The sequence below is a fragment of the Vitis vinifera genome, chromosome 7 (assembly GCF_030704535.1).
Source record: "Vitis vinifera cultivar Pinot Noir 40024 chromosome 7, ASM3070453v1".
In the NCBI taxonomy this organism is placed as follows: domain Eukaryota; kingdom Viridiplantae; phylum Streptophyta; class Magnoliopsida; order Vitales; family Vitaceae; genus Vitis; species Vitis vinifera.
The window spans coordinates 2,376,646-2,395,234 of NC_081811.1; the positions used below are offsets into that span (position 1 = coordinate 2,376,646).

Here is an 18,589-nt window from a genome sequence, read left to right on the forward strand (position 1 = left end):
TGGTGGCAGGTTGGTGGTGAAGATGGTAGAACAAAGCTCCAATAATAAGAACCAAAATAAACTCATATCATCCTCACCCTATATATCCATCAACGAGCTTAGAAAAGAAGTTAAAAAAAAACAAGCATGGAGTGGAGAAAAGAAAGTACCCGGAGATGAAAAACAAAGAGAGAGGACGAGAGGTTGAAGAAAGGTCTATTTGGTGCCCGGTTTTCTCTCTTGTCCCCAGATTTTTTCTTTAAAAAAACCTCCCAGCTGCTGCCCGTTTTCTTCCCCCACCTAGCTGCTGCCCCTCTTCCTCTTCAGTGCATGTGCTGCCCCCAAAATCTCCTCCACTGCATGTGCTGCCCAGAAAAAAACCCAATGCATGTGCTGCCCGGTTTTTTTCCTTTTCTCTCTAAAAAAAAACCCCCCAAAACGCCCATCACCTTCTTTCTGCCAGCATCCCCCTTGTAAACCCCGTTCCTCTCCATCACTTCCCATCTCACCCACTCCCCTAATAAAAAAATATTTTTCTCCTCCCTCTCCCGCCAACTAGGGGGTCTACAGTGATATAATATTAATTTCGGGATTAATTCAAAGACTACTCCTTCTAAGTAATTCCATTATATCAAGACTAAAAAAAAAAATATTCACACTTAATCTTCACCTTTTTATTTTTTATAATTAATGTGTTATTTATTTAATTGTGACAATAATTATTGCAACTTGCAATTATAATCTCTAATGGATAAAGGAAAGGAATATTCGGAGAAGGAACAATTTATTTTGTCATGATTGATCCAAGTCAAAATAAACGTGTGGAATTGATTATGCTAGGAATGTTTGACATTTTGGCTCAAAACCCAACTTTAGGACAACAAAATAGAAGTTCTAGAACACTTTTAAAACAATTATTTTTTTTTCATTTTTAAAATTAGTTTGAAATTGTATTTTAATATATATATTTTAATTTTAACTTTCAAATTTAGTTTCTAAAATTGCGATTAATACAATGATTAATTTTTTATTATAATATGTCTATAATATAAAAATAACATTTCATTTTTATTTTTATTTTTACTTTTATTTATTATTCTACTTACTTTTTTAATTATAACATATTTTTAATCTAAAAAGTCTTCATTAGGATAAATCATTCTTACGTTGTGATTTTTTTTTTCTCTATACTTTAATGCTTTGTTTGGTTTTAAGAAAATAGAAATAAAAAAAATAAATAAGAAAATAAAATTTCCATATTTTATTTTCTATTAAAAATATGAAAAAAGATCAAATATAATTAAAGTTAGTAATAAATTAAAATATTTTGCAATTATTTAATATCTATATAAATGTAAAAGTTGAAATAAATGAATTAAGTTTAGTACAATATATAAAAATAATTTATTTACTTTAAATATATACTCTCTTTTTTTCCTTATAGTTTCTTTATCCATTGTCTTTTTCATTAAATTTTCCAATCAAAAAATAGGTAAAAGGTTTTAATGTTGTTGAGCTTTTTGGGAACAAATGCATTTTAATGCAGGTACTTAAGACCGACCATATGGGTGCATTCCAATCATTCCACAAATAGTAGAAATCACTTTTGATCATGTTGTTGTTTTTATTTATTTAAAAATAAATAAAAAGTTAGATTTTAATTTAATTGATTTTACATTAATATTTGCATCTTAGACCTTGAATTACCTTTTTGAAATGTATGAAATCACGAATGTAATCATACTAAAATCGATAATCACTTAATTTCATAGTATAGAAGTCTTTCACCTTCTTTTTTTAGAAAACTTTTCTTCCTCAATTCCCTTGGTGTTTATTTTCATAGAAAAAAGTAAAATTGTGGGAGAAAGTTTATTTATTTATTTTAATAGGTGGATTTTTGACAGTTCAAACTTCCAAAAACGGTTTTCTGATATTTTATTTGGTTAGATCTCGTGTACCACCTAACTCCAACATATTAAAATTACCTTTTATGTTCTTCCTTTCTCTAATTTTTTTCCCTTTTTTGCATGAGGTTTCCTAAATTTAAAAAAACAAAGCATAAAAAAAAAAAGTAAAAATGAAATAAGTTTATATAAAATAGTTGAAAATCAAAATAAATATAAGTCTAGCTAATTAAAAAAATACAAAAGAAAAAAATGATTTTTTATTTTGAAAAAAAGAAAGTGAAAATCCTCTCAAAGAAATAATATCTAGGTAGACAAAAATAATCTTTAAATAAAAAATATGAAAATTTTAATTATTTTTAATTAAGGTTACATTTGATGATCGAAAATTTTAAGAAAAGAATATAAGGGAATAAAATACAGAGAAAATGTGAAAGAAAAATAAAAAATAGATTTAAAGTTCATAAATTATTGTATAGGTATATTTAAATTCATTCAAATTTATTTTACTTATTTTTTTTGTATTATATAAATGTTAAATAATTTTAAAATAGACAAATTTTAAATTAATTTTATTATATTTTTTTATTTATTTAATGAAATAAAGTATAAGAAAATAATTTTTCTTTTCATGTGCTTTTTGGGAGAGGCAAACATGGCCTAACTACATTAAATTGGAATTTTATAAATTTGAATTTCATTTGTATGTGGATGAAAGCGCAATTTTCTCAATTATAAATATGGGCACAATAGATGAAAAGTCAAATAAGGTAGGGGTGGGTGACATGGCAAACCAATCCTGACAAATCAGCCAAAAAGTAAGTAAGGTAGGAGCCACCCACCAACCAACCAGGAGATAAACAAATGCTGACCCTCCTTGTAACACAATCCAATCAATTAAAGCAGTTCTAGGAAAAAGTATTTTTTACAGCAACTCCATTACGAAGAAGCTTTCCAAACAAGGCATATGTATTCTACAATCAAGTATACTTGTACATTAATTACAACAATTGCCCAACTTCCAAGTATCCCAAATCAATCGAATTGGAAAGTAGAGTCCCATTTTCTCACTATTTCCTTTGTTTTTTTATTTTACCTTTATTATAATTTCAAGCGTTTGATTAGGCTCTTGTATTAAATTAGTTAATTAAGGTGGTTTAATTATTAATAATTAATTAAAATATATACCAAATTATTTAATACTTAATTACAACTATCATATATATACCAAAAGGTAAGTAGATTTTTTTTTTAAATCACAAGAATTATTCAAAGTGATTTTTCAAAAAATTAATTTTTATTGAATAATAAATCATCAAGATACTTATTTTTTTCTTTTAAATACTCACATGTTGTTTCCATTACAACCATTTTTTAAATAATCAATTATAACCCGTTTGATGGTGATTTTAGAAAGCACTTTTAGCATAAAAAACGTCTTTGAAAAAATGTTAGGTATTTGACAAATTTTATAAAACATTTTTAAAAGTTTTAAAAATTACTTATAATATATATTTTTTTTAAATGTTTTGTAGGTGATTATTTTAAAAGTACTTTATGATAAAATATTTTCATTAAAAATACTTCGAGTAGAATTACTGTTAAATGCACTCTTAAAATTGGTTTGATAATAATTACCAAAAGTACTCTTAATATCTTTAATATGAAATTTTTTATCATTCAACTGTTAAAAAATGTTAATTTTTTTTTAAATCGGTGACGGAGTGATTAGGGGAAAAATTACTTTCCAAATTTTTGCATAAAGATAGTTTGATTTTTCATATTTTCTAAAAATAATTTTTAAAATTTTTTCCAACGCTTTATTACAAATCACTTTTAAAACATTGCTTACTTTATCGATAATCATGTCTTTTTCTCTTTTTCTCATTACTAGACCTAAAAAGCTAAATATGCCCCAAAAAATAAAGTGCTTAATATGATTTTTATTTCAATTTAATTACTTTTAATTTAAGAATTATTTTTTAATTTTAATATACTGCTGTAAATGAATCTTTTGTACAAGGAAAACTTCTTCAACAGCTTTGAGCAAAATTCTCCAACAGCTTGATCCACAATCCATACAAATTTGTCAATTTATTTCTTTAATTAATTTCATAATTGAAATATTCCTAATTTTACAAATATATATATAATAAAAAAAAATAGAGAATTTTGCCCATCAGATAATGCCATAATGGACATTTTCAAACCGTCTTTGAAAAATTTTCGGAACCCATGGCTACCATTAAAGCCAAGAGTGAAATCCCTCGTGCTGAATTTAGTTTACGTGCCACTTCTCGCCAGAGACCTGAGAGAGCCGTCTCTGACCAACTCAGCTGTCAATATCCTGTATAAACGGGAAAATTATTATTATTATTATTATTCTTATTCTTATTATAATAATTCGACAATTTATTTATATTTATATTTATATTTATTTATTTATTATTATATTTTTTAGTTCGGAGAAAATCATATTTTAGAGGAAAATGTAGAAAACGGTCGTGATTGTTGTAGTACCATCAGCCATGCCAACCTCTGTATCTTTCTCTCTCTCTCTCTCTTCCTCTGTTTCTCCCTCTTCTGTTTTCATGGCGGATCTCCAACAGTCTTCAGCTGCCTTTTCTTCATGGTATTTATGATTTATGATTTTTTTTCCTGTTGTTTTCTTATCTGGGTGCTTCTCCTTCTTAGGATTTTTTGAGTGTCGGTTCATGGGTTGGGTGGATTTTGTGTTTATGTGCGATTGCAGAGCATGTGAATTGATTCTGGTTCGAATTATTATGGGTTTCTGTTCTGGGTTTAATGGGGTCTGGTATTTTCTTTCTGGGTTTGATTGATTTTACTGTTGATCAATATCGTACCAATTGCTTGAAGATGGTCCTGTGTTTCTCTGTTTCTGATTTGGATGTTGGGTTTTTGGCAATGGATTTTCTGTTATTGAATAGCCATTAATTCTATTTGTAATCGCCATCAATCCATTTTCTTGTTGAAAATGACTCCGCTTGGTCATTTTCATGATCCTTTCCTCTCAATTTTCTCTGATTTGGAGTTTTTTCTTGCGATGGGTTGCCTCTCATGGCTGTGCTGTTTCTCCATTTCTGCCATGAAAGAAAGCAACTGGGAAAAACCCAGAAAGTGGTTTTCCCAGTTTTGGGAAAAGAAAATTTTCTATTTTTTGTTGGGACGTCATTTGTTCGTTTCACCTGGTGCCTAGGCTTGAGCCTGCGCGGCGCCCAGAGTGGCCTCCCAGGATTCGAACTCGAGACCTTAACCCTGGCAGTTGCCCTCCTGATACCATCTGTGCTAGGACTTGAGTTCGAATCCTGGGAAGGCCACTCTGTGATGCCCTTGACTGGCACAGAGCATACTCAAAACAAATGACGTCCCAACATTTTTCACTTTCTCAAAATTTTGACACGATCATCAGCGAATTTTCTCGTGTTTTCTTAGCAGATTTGTGATTTTTGAAATATGGGGACTAGGAAGCAGGCTTCGTCCTCCCCAAATTGTGTTCTTGAGGACTACCTGAGCAGGTTAGAATCAGAGACAAGTTCTTCCAAAGAAGGCACCTCCGGCTCTGGAAGTTCACAAAATACCAAACCCACTTGGCGTGGATTAATCCAATTGCTTAGAACTCAATCAAAGAGACGATTAGCAACATTGGATCCTCGCAATGTGTGGAAGTACTCAGTGAGAAAATGCAGAAGCATGAGATTCAGCAATGGCGTGGGGCGGAATCTTGATGGTGAGACTGTCTCATATTCAAGGTCTGGGTGGAAGAACTTCACCCTCTCTGAACTTCAGCGTGCCACCAAGAATTTCAGCCATGGTTTGTGATTTTCTTCAGGATTAGAACCCATGTTTCGCATAATTCTTTGGTTCTGTTTTCTGATCTTACACTTTGTTTTTGTGCAGAAAATCTAATTGGAAAGGGTGGATATGCTGAAGTATATAAAGGGTGTCTGCAGGATGGGCAGCTTGTAGCAGTCAAGAGGCTTGTGAGAGGAAAGCCAGAAGAGAGAACAGGGAATTTCCTCTCTGAGCTTGGGATTATGGCTCATGTCAACCATCCCAACACTGCTAAACTCATTGGTTATGGGGTTGAAGGAGGACTGCACCTTGTTCTTGAGTTGTCTCCACATGGCAGCTTAGCTTCTTTACTTCATGGTTAGTCATATTCTTAAATTGCAGGAGGTTAGAACTTATTTGATAATTGTTTTCGAAAACTGTCTTGAAACCAATTTTCAAGAATGGTTTTTGAAAATTATTTTTAGATGTTTTGTATTACATATCTATTTGAAAACCTAAAATATTATGTTTTTAATCATTCTTTATATTTATATAATTATTTTTTAAAACTTCCATCGAAAAACAAGTGAAAACAACAATTAATAGCCATCGAGAAAAAGAAAATAGGAAAACACCGGTTTTTATTCTTTAAAACAGAAAATTATTTTTAAAAACAGTTAACAGACCGAGTTAGCCTTTGATAAGTTTCATTTTCCCCTTTTCTCAGTTATGCTTTTCTTCTTACAGGTGGTAGGGTGAAATTGAAATGGAGTATGAGGTATCAAGTGGCATTAGGGATTGCAGAGGGTCTACTCTACCTTCATGAGGGTTGTCAAAGGAGATTCATCCATAGAGACATCAAAGCTTCAAATATCTTGCTCACAGAGGACTTTCAGCCTCAGGTTCCCTTCCAATCTTCCCATTTGGAACATAAAACTTACACAATTTGCTTTATACATAGCCAAATTCTTTTGGAGCTTGGACTTCTAAGAGTGACTTATTACAGTTCCATTCAGATTTGTGATTTTGGACTCGCCAAATGGCTACCAGAGCAATGGACTCACCACACTATATCAAGCTTTGAAGGCACATTCGGGTTTGTAGACCTTATACTAGTCCTCTAATTTGCGCTTATAAATAGGGGTGGGAATTCATGTTCATGGGTCGGGTTGTGTCGTATCAAAATTCAGGCACTCAACTAGATAGGCCAAACTCAAATATGATATAAATAATAATCGATAATATATCATATAACCCAGATCTTATTTAATATGTTAGGTCGAATTAGGTTTTGTTTGAGACGATTTGATTAGACTTCAACTCGATATGTTTATAATTTTAAATGAATCATGTGTATAAATTATGATTATGTCTCGATCTGGATTGAATTCGTGTTATATAGGTTGACCTAAAAATATCTTGTTTATTAAAATGGGTTATACAAATCAACATGAATTTGATCTATTGAAAAACAAATCGGTTCAAATTGTATCACATTTTGCCATCATTGACTAGAAAATTAGCTTCTGAATTTCTCCCCCCACCCCTTTTTCCACCATTGCAGCTACCTTGCTCCTGAGTACTTAATGCATGGAATAGTGGATGAAAAAACCGATGTTTATGCCTTCGGTGTCTTGCTACTGGAGCTGATCACCGGCCGCCGAGCTCTGGAATGCTCGCAGCGAAGCCTTGTCACCTGGGTATGTTTTTTTTTTTTTTTTTTTGTTTTCCTACACTAAAGAACAAATTGTTAGCTGGGCATTGGGTGTTCAACTGTTTTACCTGTTCTCAGGCCAAACCCCTGCTAAAAAAGAATGACATTCAAGAGCTTGTAGACCCTTTTCTAGCCGATGATCAATACAATTCTCGACAAATGAAGACTCAGATTCAGGAGCTTGTCGACCCTTTTCTGGCTGATGATCACTACAATTCTCAGCAAATGAACCTTCTGGTATTGTCTGCTTCTTTGTGTATACAGAGGTCTTCAATTCTACGGCCACAAATGAGACAGGCATGTACTCTTCTTGGAAATCCCTGAAGTTTATGATTTTGAATGAATGGAAACTTGATTTTTGTAGTTGAACATGGAGTGCAGGTTGTGGAGATTCTGAAGGGCAATTTTAGCAGCTTGGAGGGCTTGAAAAAGCGTGGAGGAATTCTTCCGAAAGGCCCTCTGCAAAGAGCTGTTTCTTGCAGATAAGATACAACACAGCTGAAGGGTTGGAAAAGGGTCAAGTTTTCATATGCTGTGGAATATAGTGTTGTGATCCCTATTGTACAGAGAGATTCATAGATGTAGAGGAGAGGAGGACATTGTAGAAAATTTTGATTCATTGTTATTACCAAAAATAATTTTTGAAAGGAAGTGTAATTTTAAGAGAGAATTATTTGTGACATTGCCTTATATTTGGAGAAAAACCTACCAATGAAGTTTGAGTAAAAATTATTAACATCGACTTCAAAAAAATAAGAATTCTATGTCTAGTTCATGGACCAATGCTTTCACATTCCGAACAAAAAGTTACACATAGGCATTATAAGATTTTGTCATGATTCATTAACACGGGACAAAGATTTGGTGTCATAATCACATCTCCATACCCTTTTCCCTGAATCTTTATTAATAAGGAATTTGACACTTTTTTAACGTTATCTACCTAATATACCCCCATTCACACCCCTGTCGGTGTGTCATGACCTTTCTCTTACTACTTAAAGTATTTATAAAGATGTTTCTAACAACTTTTTATATTTTATAAGACTATGGTATAAAGATGTTTCTAATAACTTTTTATATTTTATAAGATTATCGTGATTTGACTTACTAAAGTGAACTTGTCATCAATAGGTTCAGTTTAATTATGTTGGATGATGTCAACAAGTTACTTTTAATTGAATAGAAAAAGCTAAATATTTTGGTTTTTTCCATTCAATAATAATAAAAAAAAAACACCACCTATGTTTTGTTCCGGAAAATACAAGTGAAAGAAAATATAAAGAAAATTAAAAAATAGGTTAAACGCTGATAAATTATTTTTATTTGTTACTTCAAACTCATTTTATTTATTTTAATTTATCGATATAAAGATTAAATAATTTAAAATATATAAGTTTTTTTTAATTAGTTTTAATTATATTTGATTTTCTTTGATATTTTTTATAAAGCAACCAAACATGAAAAAATAATTTTCATTTATATATATATTTTTAATATTTTTCGAAACCAAATATAACCTAAAAAAATATAATGTTATAATAATATATCAAATTATGAGATATTTTATACAATATTCTTTGCAAAAAACAATCTTTCTTTTCTTATGATGGGTCATAAAAATAGGATGGAAAGACCCATGACAAGTTGGATGCATCCTTATCCTAATTAATAAGTGATAATTAAAAAAAAAAAATTAAAATCATATTTAACAAATTAATATAACAACATTAGTGGTCCTCTTGCATATGAAAACCCAATCAATTTAAAATGGGTATCATAACTAATTTAAATGAAACCATTTTTTTTTAATGTGGGGATATGCAGATGGAAAATGGCATCATCTTAAGCCCAATTCTAACTTCAAAATGGAATCATTATATATGAAATTAACCCATTTGACTCAAAAATGAGTCCAAATTGCAGTCATTATCCATTCAACAAACAACCAGAAAAATGCTGTCATTTCCAAGGGACCCAAAATAAAATCACTATTATCCATCGCAAATGGGCCTACATTTTCATATTTACAGGCCTGAGAAGTTAAATTCAGGCCCAAAATGTCATTGTCACTGTGAGTAAAACGTTTTCGCATTGCCGTGTTGTACTCTATAGTCTATACCGGTCCTTTTCGTTTCGGTACTTTTAAAAACAAAGAACAAGGAAAAAGGGAAACCAATCGCTTCAAGATATCCCTATGCAGTTGCGTGTTGTACTCTACTATTAAATTTTATATTTCAATTTTCAGATTTATTTTCCGGCGTTTCCGAAAGCCGAAAAAACAAAAAAGAAAAAACCAAAACAAAATTACTGACAGCACAAACAACAGGCGAAAACAGAGAGGGAGAGATAGAGAGAGAAACTAGAGAGAGAAAGAAAAGGTTTGAAGTCAAACTCCAACAACAGCAACGAGGCTTTGGTGGTACCGGAATCGGATGATATTCCCGATCATCGGCGATCGGGGATGCTTGGCGGCGGAAGCGGAGGTGGCGGCGGCGGCGGTGGCGGTGGCGGAGGAGAGTGGTGGACAGGGTTTTGGTGAGTTGGTGGCGAGAGGTTTCGGAGGAGGAGGAGGAGGAGGATGAAGAAGGGGAAGGCAAGGAACAATGGCTTGTTGCCGAATTCGCTGAGGATAATCTCGTCTTGTCTCAAGACGGTGTCGACGAATGCTTCCTCCGTCGCCTCCACCGTTCGGTCGGCGGGCGTGTCCGTCGCCGCTTCGATTTCCGCCGCTTCTGAGGATCACAAAGATGAGGTTTTTGTTTAGCTTGCCTTTGTTTCATCTTCACTTTCATGTTGCTTTTAGTGATTTTTTTGCTTTATGTTCGTGGAAGTTTTCTGTGTTTTGTTTTTTCTGCTTTTGATTGTGATATTTTCTTTAGCTGTTTGTTTTGGATGAAATCTTTTGCCTCGAGAAAAAATTTCTCTCAAGCGTCACGCTGAAATATCTGTTTAGATGGTGCCGGAATAGCAGGTTAGATGATGGAGACTTGAAGAACAAGTTGCTGCAGCCGGAAAATTGGTCGAGCAACTATTTTCCTTCTAAGAAATGATTTTTTCTTGTGAATTAATGTAGGACAAGTGGCTAATAAATATGGTAGATGTTTCTTTGGATAGATTATTTGCTACTTTTCATGATGCGATTGTCTATTTTGGATGATTGCTTGGGTTTTGATGGATTTTGCTGTCTCTGCATAATCTGGTTTTTACAATCTGATCAATTATGCCAATTTTGAAATGTTGGGTGTCTCATTGTTGATCATAGATAGATGAAAAACCATCACTCTTGATTACATCATACTAATCAATTGTCACTATTCATTCATTTTTGCTCATAGTTTCACTAAAACTTTCAGATTATTTTAACCTAAAACCATGTCACCTACCTTTTTTGCACATTGTTCCGAAGGTTAAAAAACTTGCTGTTTGGGCAATCACCACATCTGCATTTCCCTTTTATTTGGAGAAAATTTTCATTTTTCCTTTTTTATTGCAATAAACTATTACAGCACAAGTATAACACTTTGCTGTTCCTGTTAAATCTGCAAGTTAGTTGATGTGAACATTTAAGATGCTGTTAGTGCGTTCTACAAAATGCAAAAGTATGTCTCTCTTAAGAATGTATTAGATCTTTATGTCCGTTCTTCATGTTGCATAAAAATATCTTTTGCCACTGGTTCATGCTGCTGACTTACTTTCCATGCATAAGGAACTTCTCTTCTGGGTTCTTAAGATCTTTTCTTTTCTTTTCGTGTAAGATTAATTTGAGATGTAGGTGGTTATTATTATTGGCAATGAAACCAGGTATTCAGACTAGAAGTAGTATATATTTGTGGTTATCATTAGACTAAAAAATAGAGGGAGAGTAGCATAATAAAAAATGGGCCAGAGACTAATTTTAAAAAAGGTGATAACATCAAGCAGAATGGCTTTGTTTTGATTGAGATACTAGAGAGAGAGCAAATTGAGGAAAGAACAAGTTTCTATGCAGCAGTAGATTCAAAGAACTTGAAGGGAGAACTTCGTTCATCTTTATTATATAAATCAACAGACTATTTAATGGTGGTGTTCTAGATGAAACTCTTTCAGTGTGAGCTACTTCATAGGCTAATTATTGTGCACAAAATATGAAACCTTCTCAAAGGCGTTTTGCCCTTTAAGTGAGTTAAAATATTGTAAATAATGTCTGATTGTATTTCAGGTAAAACCAGAATACTTGCAGAAGCATATATAACTAGCAAGCTGAGATTCTAAATTAGATTAAATAGCTCTATGTGAAATATTAAAATATAATTTTCCAGTTAAAAACCTCCTCTTCATCCTAATTTATGTATCTTACTCAGATTTATGTCCAAAATTTGTAATATTTAATCAATTAAAGATGAAATAAAATAACTATTCATATATACCTAGCCTCGGCTGTAAAGATGGGTTGCTTATAATCTTCCTCTCTCATGATGTTGGCAAGTTCTGTTCCTGTCTAACATTCATGGGGTTGTTGCACAGCCAATGGAGTGAGGTGAAATAAAATTACCCTGTTTGGTTGAGCAGTCTCTTTGACTTGGGCAGTAGAAATGGGGCCTAACTATTGAAGAGGGATAGAGTTAAAGCTTTAGGAGAGCTATACAAATTTGTTTCTTTATATGAAAAAGAGGTATAAAATTAAAAGCTTTACAAGAGCTATGCAAAATGCATTTGTTTCTTTTATTGACCGGAAAAGTAATGGAGTATACATTCTCATATGCTGGGCATTATTCTTTAGCATCTCCTAGGTGGTAACTTGTAGCTTTAGTTTAGATGCTTTGTTCACATAATGAAGTGTCTAGGCTAATGATATCTGGAGTATTTGTTACTTGCCAGAGTGGTGGGTTGCTGCATGGGAAAGGTAGCCTCTTGACTATTATTTTCTAACTCCTTTTTTTGTTGATAAGAATTTTGTGCCACTCTTTTCGCTTTTTACAGGACGCGAACCACTCCCATATTTCTTGCCAGTTTATGTGAATCTAGTAAATTATTGTTCAATATTTTAATTCTGCCAGTTTTATATGTGAATGTAGTTCTGAACTTCCATCTGTAAACAGGTTACCTGGGCTGGCTTTGACAGGCTAGAGCTCAGTCCATCTGCCTTCAAACGTGTTCTCTTACTGGGTTATCAGAATGGTTTCCAAGTCCTTGATGTTGACGATGCCTCTAATGTCAGCGAACTGGTTTCCAAGCGTGATGGTCCAGTTACATTCCTACAGATGCAGCCCATCCCATTAGAATCTGATGGTCATGAAGGTTTCAGGACATCACATCCCTTACTGTTGGTTGTTGCAGGAGATGAAAGCAACTGCTTAAACCCAGGTCAAAATCACAGCCATTTCGGTGGGTTAGGCAGAGATGGTAGTAGTGATTCCCAATCAGGGAATTGCATATCCTCCCCTACAGCCGTTCGGTTTTATTCCCTTAGGTCTAACTGTTATGTGCATGTTCTGAGATTTCGATCAGCTGTCTGTATGGTTAGATGCAGTCCTCGAATAGTAGCCGTGGGTCTTGCAACACAAGTAAGTACTTAGCTTATCTGAGACATTTATTAGATTTGGACAAAGGATACTCCGAATATCATAGATGGTAACATTCATAGAAGCGGCATGAGAAAACATATGCCCATCAAAAAAGAAAGAGCATAAGAAGGGAAACAGTATGTGGAGTTTGGAATTCCAGTTTTATTGGTTGATCTGATGGATCAGGCCGAAGATAGTTTAAATTATTGATATTGTTCTGTTAATATTTCTCTTGTTCCTCAGAAGCCTAATAATGTTATGGATGAGACCTATTTGTAATCGGTTTCAGTTTTTGGAGTCTGATATGGTAAGTAGAACTGAACAACTAGTTTATAACTATGTTTGCAGGGAACACCTATTACCATTTTAATCTGTTAAGTATGTGCTGTCTAGGATATGGAGTTTTAGTACTTTTTCATCTTACTTAGCTTACTGGTTTTGCAAGGAAGTTTACGGCTGTCTAATCTCTCAATGCCTTATACAGATATACTGCTTTGATGCTCTCACTCTTGGGAACAAATTCAGTGTTCTCACTTATCCTGTCCCTCAATTGGGTGGTCAAGGAACACTTGGAGTTAATGTCGGTTATGGTCCAATGTCTGTGGGTCCAAGGTGGTTAGCTTATGCTTCCAATAATCCGCTGTTGTCTAACAGGGGCCGCTTAAACCCACAAAACCTTACTCCTTCTCCAGGTGTTAGTCCATCAACATCACCAGGCAGCAGTAGTTTGGTTGCTCGATATGCAATGGAATCTAGCAAACAGTTGGCTGCCGGGATAATCAACCTCGGGGACATGGGTTACAAAACTTTGTCCAAGTATTATCAAGACCTGCTCCCTGATGGTTCAAATTCTCCTGGCTGGAAAGTTGGTGGACTTGCAGCAGCGGAGACAGATAATGCAGGGATGGTTAGTTCCATTTACAATTTGTAAAGTATAAGTACTTGAATTATGGCATCTAACTCTCTTGTGAATCTAATAACAATTTCCTAAATAGGCATAGCAATGGAATTCAATTAATATCCTCAGAAGTCCAGGCTCCATTTGTTTTTTAGAAAAAGTTGATCAGGGAAATGGAATGAAAATATGGATGCACTGTTGGTAGTTTTTTATTTTATTTGGAATTACTGGAAAAGGCCCTTTCTATTACTTTCAGATGCCACTTTGTATGAATTAGGCTGAATGCATCAATACCATTATCTATAGCATGCGATTTTTTTGTCATGTAGCTATTGTTTTCCATTGGAACAACTAGAACCTTACTGTTTCATTCAAATTTATAAAAGCTTGAACCCTTACAAGTAAACATATCGAGTCTTTATTAGATGATTATGAAAGTTTCTAGATAATATTGTTTCATGCTTTAGTTGATTAGGCCCAATAATTTTTGCTTAATGTGAGAAGTCAGGTTTTTTGGTTAAAATGGTTGTTTGCAGGTTGTTATTAAGGATTTTGTTTCCCGAGCTGTTATATCCCAATTCAGAGCTCATACCAGCCCTATATCTGCACTATGTTTTGACCCAAGTGGGACTCTTCTGGTTACTGCCTCAGTCCATGGCAATAACATAAATATCTTCCGGATTATGCCATCTTGCACATGCAGTGGATCAGGCTGTCAAAGCTATGACTGGAGCTCTTCTCATGTGCATCTTTACAAGCTGCATCGTGGAATGACAACCGCTGTTAGTATACATCTAGTTCTCAGTTTTTTATTGTTTTCTATGCTCCCTCCATCTCAAATAATCCATGTTCATGGATTTCTTCCTTTTGTTTGCATGATTTGACAGATTATTCAGGATATTAGCTTTAGTCACTATAGTCAGTGGATCTCTATTGTTTCATCCAAAGGGACTTGCCATGTTTTTGTTATATCCCCTTTCGGTGGTGATGCTGGCTTTCAAACTTCCAATTCTCATGGTGAAGAGCCCTCCCTGTTTCCGGTTCTATCTCTACCATGGTGGTTTTCTTCATCATGCATCATAAACCAGCAATCTTTTCCAGCCCCACCACCACCCCACACCCTTTCTGTGGTTAGTCGGATAAAAAATTGTAACGCTGGGTGGCTGAATACAGTCAGCATTGCAGCTGCTTCTGCAACAGGAAAGGTTTTGGTGCCATCTGGTGCTGTTGCTGCTGTATTTCACAATTCCTTATCTCAAAGTCCCCAGCATGTTCACACACGGGTAAACTCCTTGGAGCATCTCTTGGTTTACACTCCATCAGGTCATGTAATTCAACATGAACTTTTTCCATCAATGGGAGCAGAACTTAGTGATGGTGGTACAAGAACTCTGTCAGGTTCATTCAGGCAAATACAAGATGAGGAGTTAAGAGTGAGAGTTGAACCTATTCAATGGTGGGACGTATGCAGAAGGTCAGAGTGGCCAGAGAGGGAGGAATGTGTTTCTGAAAGACAAAAATATGCAAAGATTATTGTGGATAAATCAGATAGTGAGGATTCCTATAGAACAGATTTACTGGAGATCAAGTCTGATTCAGTGAAGCCCCTCGAGAGATCCCACTGGTATCTATCCAATGCAGAGGTGCAAATAAGCTCTGGGAGGATACCAATATGGCATAAATCTAAGGTATGTTTGTCCATTTATGTTGTGATGCCACTATATTTTCTCCTTTATTTTGGTTGTGATTATTTTGTGTTATTTCTTTTAGATTTGTTTCTATATGATGGATCCTCCAAGAGTGAAAAATCACGTGGGTGGAGAATTTGAAATTGAAAAGTTGCCTGTTCATGAAGTTGAAATAAGACGAAAGGATTTATTGCCTGTATTTGACCATTTCCATAGCATCAAATCAGGCTGGAATGACAGGTGACAACCATTTTATTTCCACTTATTTAGTTGACTGCTTCTTTCTATAAGATGTTTATGTTTATACCTTGCTGAAAACTTGTGGAGTGGATTGAGTTTCTGCTTGTAGATGTGGATGATGGTGCTTTTTTTTAATAGTCACAAAAAGAACAACCTGAGTATTGGTGGATATATAATAGTGACCTTGTTAAGAATTGGTATAGAACTCTAATTGGAACTTTTCCCATAATTTCAGCCCATGAGATGCTTTTATCCATAGCCAATCTAATACTTAATCCATCCATAAGCCTTAATTCCACCTATCCTTGATAAATCCCTGGTTTGCCACCTTTTGATTGAAGCAGGAGCTTTTCAAGTATTGTCCTACATCATTGTTGCATGTGTGCAGGCATGTATACATTGGAAGGTCTCACTTATTGTTGAGTTCTTGCTTCCCTGTTTTGTGCAGAAGCCTTGCTGGGGTAAGTTATCCCAATGCTCCATCTTTGGAATCTCATCAAGCCAAAGACAGGGTCACTGAAGAGACTGTTATTTGTCACTCAAAGCCAGCATCACTTAGCTCTACTGAAAGTTCAGACGGAGGTAAGATTGACTTTACTGTAGTTGCTTTAGTGGGCCATTATGATCCAGCACCATTAAGAAATTACAGCTCCATTTGGTGTTTGGGAAAGGTAGATTTTGAAAATGTATTGCAAAACCTCTGCCAGTGCTTGCATATGGATATTTGATTGATGATGATAGTTTACAATCTACAAAGTGGCTTCCTGTTTGATTTTTTTAGCCTCTCTGGGGATGCCAGCTTCCATGAAATAGCCATTTTGAATATGTGGACCTTACTCTGTCAGGTTATTTAAACTCTTTAAAGCTTATGATGTTTTAATTATGCTGAACACAACCTTCTCCAACAGAATGATCCGATTTTTCTGATTTTCTTGTCAATTGAAAAAACTGAAGCTTTTATGGCCTGACTTCTTAAAATTAGTTTTTGATTCAGTGCATGTTTTTCTTGATCTTGATCTTAGATGGACCTTAAATAAATGGACTGTATTTATGTTTAAAATCTCCATCAGGATCTTCAAGAAGAATTGAGAATTTGCTTGACTTGGATCAAATGAGCGGTGAGAAGTCTTATATACGCACTTGCCAGATTCCAAATGAGTTTTATCAGGAAAGAAGAGAGAATGCTATCAATGAGCCTTCATTGATTCAGAAATCCTCAACAACTGTATCTTCATCTTCTGAACGTTCGAAGAAAATTGATTCTAGTGTTGACAACTGTATTACCAATGCTATGCCATCAGAGAGTAACTTGCCTTCTGTTGGAAGAACTGCTGATAAAGGAGCATGCTCTTTAAACACCAGAGAAACTAGTGATGTCACAATGCGAATTGCTATGGATATTCCTAAAGACGGGTCTACACCTTCAAATGTGCTCAATCCAATAGATTTTGCACAGTTCCTTAAAGAGGGTTACCACAAAACATTGGAGCTTGGCGGATGCCGTGAGTTAGCTGAAGTTGTAACTGATGATGTAAACAGTAGCGGCAGCCACTGCGAGAGGGAAAACCCTGAGGAGGATGATGAAGAGAACAATGAAATGCTTGGTGGCATATTTGCCTTTTCTGAAGAAGGTACAATCTTAAGCTGTGGACTTTACCGTTGTGATTAAATACGGTGACTGCAAATTTAGTTGATGTAGAAGTTACTATTTTCAATTTATTCACTTGGCCTAATTCAGCTTTCACCATTTCTACTGCAGGTTGATTTATAGCTTTTATAGCTTCCCTTTGGTCCGGGTCATGGAAGAAGTGCAATGGTTCAGTAGGTGTGCATAAATGGGGGTGATCAGAGCAGAGAATGTGATCATCCCCCTTTCTCTCTTGTACATTTTGTAGATGGAAATTCATAAATTCATGGGCATGGGGTTGGGTTTGAATTCTTGATAGAAGTAGATTTGGGTATTCATTCCCAATATTGAACTTTCTATCAAGCTGTACATATGATTTCAGTGTGAACAAGTTCTTTTCAAGTTGTACAACTATTTTTTCTTTCAAAAATGTGACCAAAAAAAAAAAAAGAAATGAGAAAAAAAAAAGAGAGAATGAAAATCAACATTATGTTCATAATTGCTGCAACTTATTTATATTATTTTTTCTTTTCCCCCCCTCATTTTTCTCTTTTTATGCCCTAAATATCATCAATTTTTCTCATTCGCAAAATAAATAAATAAAGTAGAAAAAGAAAAATACCCATTTTAGAGGCCGGCCCAATCCAATTTCCATGACAGAAGCCGGCCTACAAAGAAGAAGCCCATGGGGCACTAACTTGAGAAGGCTCACATCAATGTGACTTGGGAACCACTCAAAGATATTCATTCCCCAATTAAGATATGTTTCCGTACGATTGGATCAAAAATATTTGCTAAATAACTGACGACCAATCATTGTGGACGCCGAATACGATTAAAAATCCATCAACACAGTGGGCCCTCAGGAGAGCAGACTCTTAATGGGCTTTGGTCCCTAGTGGGCCACCATGGGCCCACCTCCATCGTGGAATCCACTTCCGCTCATGACGGCCCAGATGTGACCCAAACTTGCACTCCACAGTGGAGAATCCCACCAATTCGTAGTGGAACTGAAAGAAGATCGTACGGCTGTGGTTCCTTGAGAGGACTAACCCCAGTGCCTTAAAAGGTTAAGTTAAAAAACTTTATTTGGTAATAATATCCCAAAAGCAGTAAATCTTTTAATTTTTTTTTCCTTAAAAAAACCTTTTTTTTTGGGGGGGGGGGGATTTCCTTACTTTTTTTCCTTATTTTTCACAAC

General features: G+C 34.6%; 2 protein-coding genes across 2 annotated transcripts; both read left to right on the plus strand.

Moving 5' to 3' along the window:
* The first annotated feature begins 4,340 nt into the window (after positions 1-4,340).
* On the plus strand, positions 4,341-8,142 carry LOC100240843 (receptor-like cytosolic serine/threonine-protein kinase RBK2). Its single transcript, XM_010653795.3, is given in 9 exon segments — positions 4,341-4,515; positions 5,340-5,715; positions 5,802-6,053; positions 6,423-6,577; positions 6,692-6,771; positions 7,240-7,375; positions 7,468-7,686; positions 7,771-7,823; positions 7,825-8,142. Coding segments are annotated over 8 exon segments (1,320 nt in total). The 5' UTR covers positions 4,341-4,515; positions 5,340-5,357; the 3' UTR covers positions 7,892-8,142.
* A 1,515-nt stretch (positions 8,143-9,657) lies between these two features.
* LOC100245938 (autophagy-related protein 18g) lies at positions 9,658-17,887 on the plus strand. The gene is made up of 9 exons (XM_002270820.5): positions 9,658-10,144; positions 12,471-12,935; positions 13,420-13,842; positions 14,370-14,615; positions 14,721-15,521; positions 15,604-15,761; positions 16,210-16,343; positions 16,832-17,392; positions 17,521-17,887. The coding sequence occupies exons 1-9, from the start codon at positions 9,971-9,973 to the stop codon at positions 17,523-17,525; spliced, it is 2,967 nt and encodes a 988-aa protein (XP_002270856.1). The 5' UTR covers positions 9,658-9,970; the 3' UTR covers positions 17,526-17,887.
* The last annotated feature ends 702 nt before the right edge of the window (positions 17,888-18,589 follow it).

Excerpts from the sequence above, each read along its gene's own strand:
- LOC100245938 (XM_002270820.5), top strand. The coding sequence starts at position 9,971 with ATGAAGAAGGGGAAGGCAAGGAACAATGGCTTGTTGCCGAATTCGCTG. Across the intron at positions 13,843-14,369 it reads AGACAGATAATGCAGGGATG|GTTGTTATTAAGGATTTTGT; the intron begins GTTAGTTCCATT and ends GGTTGTTTGCAG. Across the intron at positions 15,522-15,603 it reads CAATATGGCATAAATCTAAG|ATTTGTTTCTATATGATGGA; the intron begins GTATGTTTGTCC and ends TATTTCTTTTAG.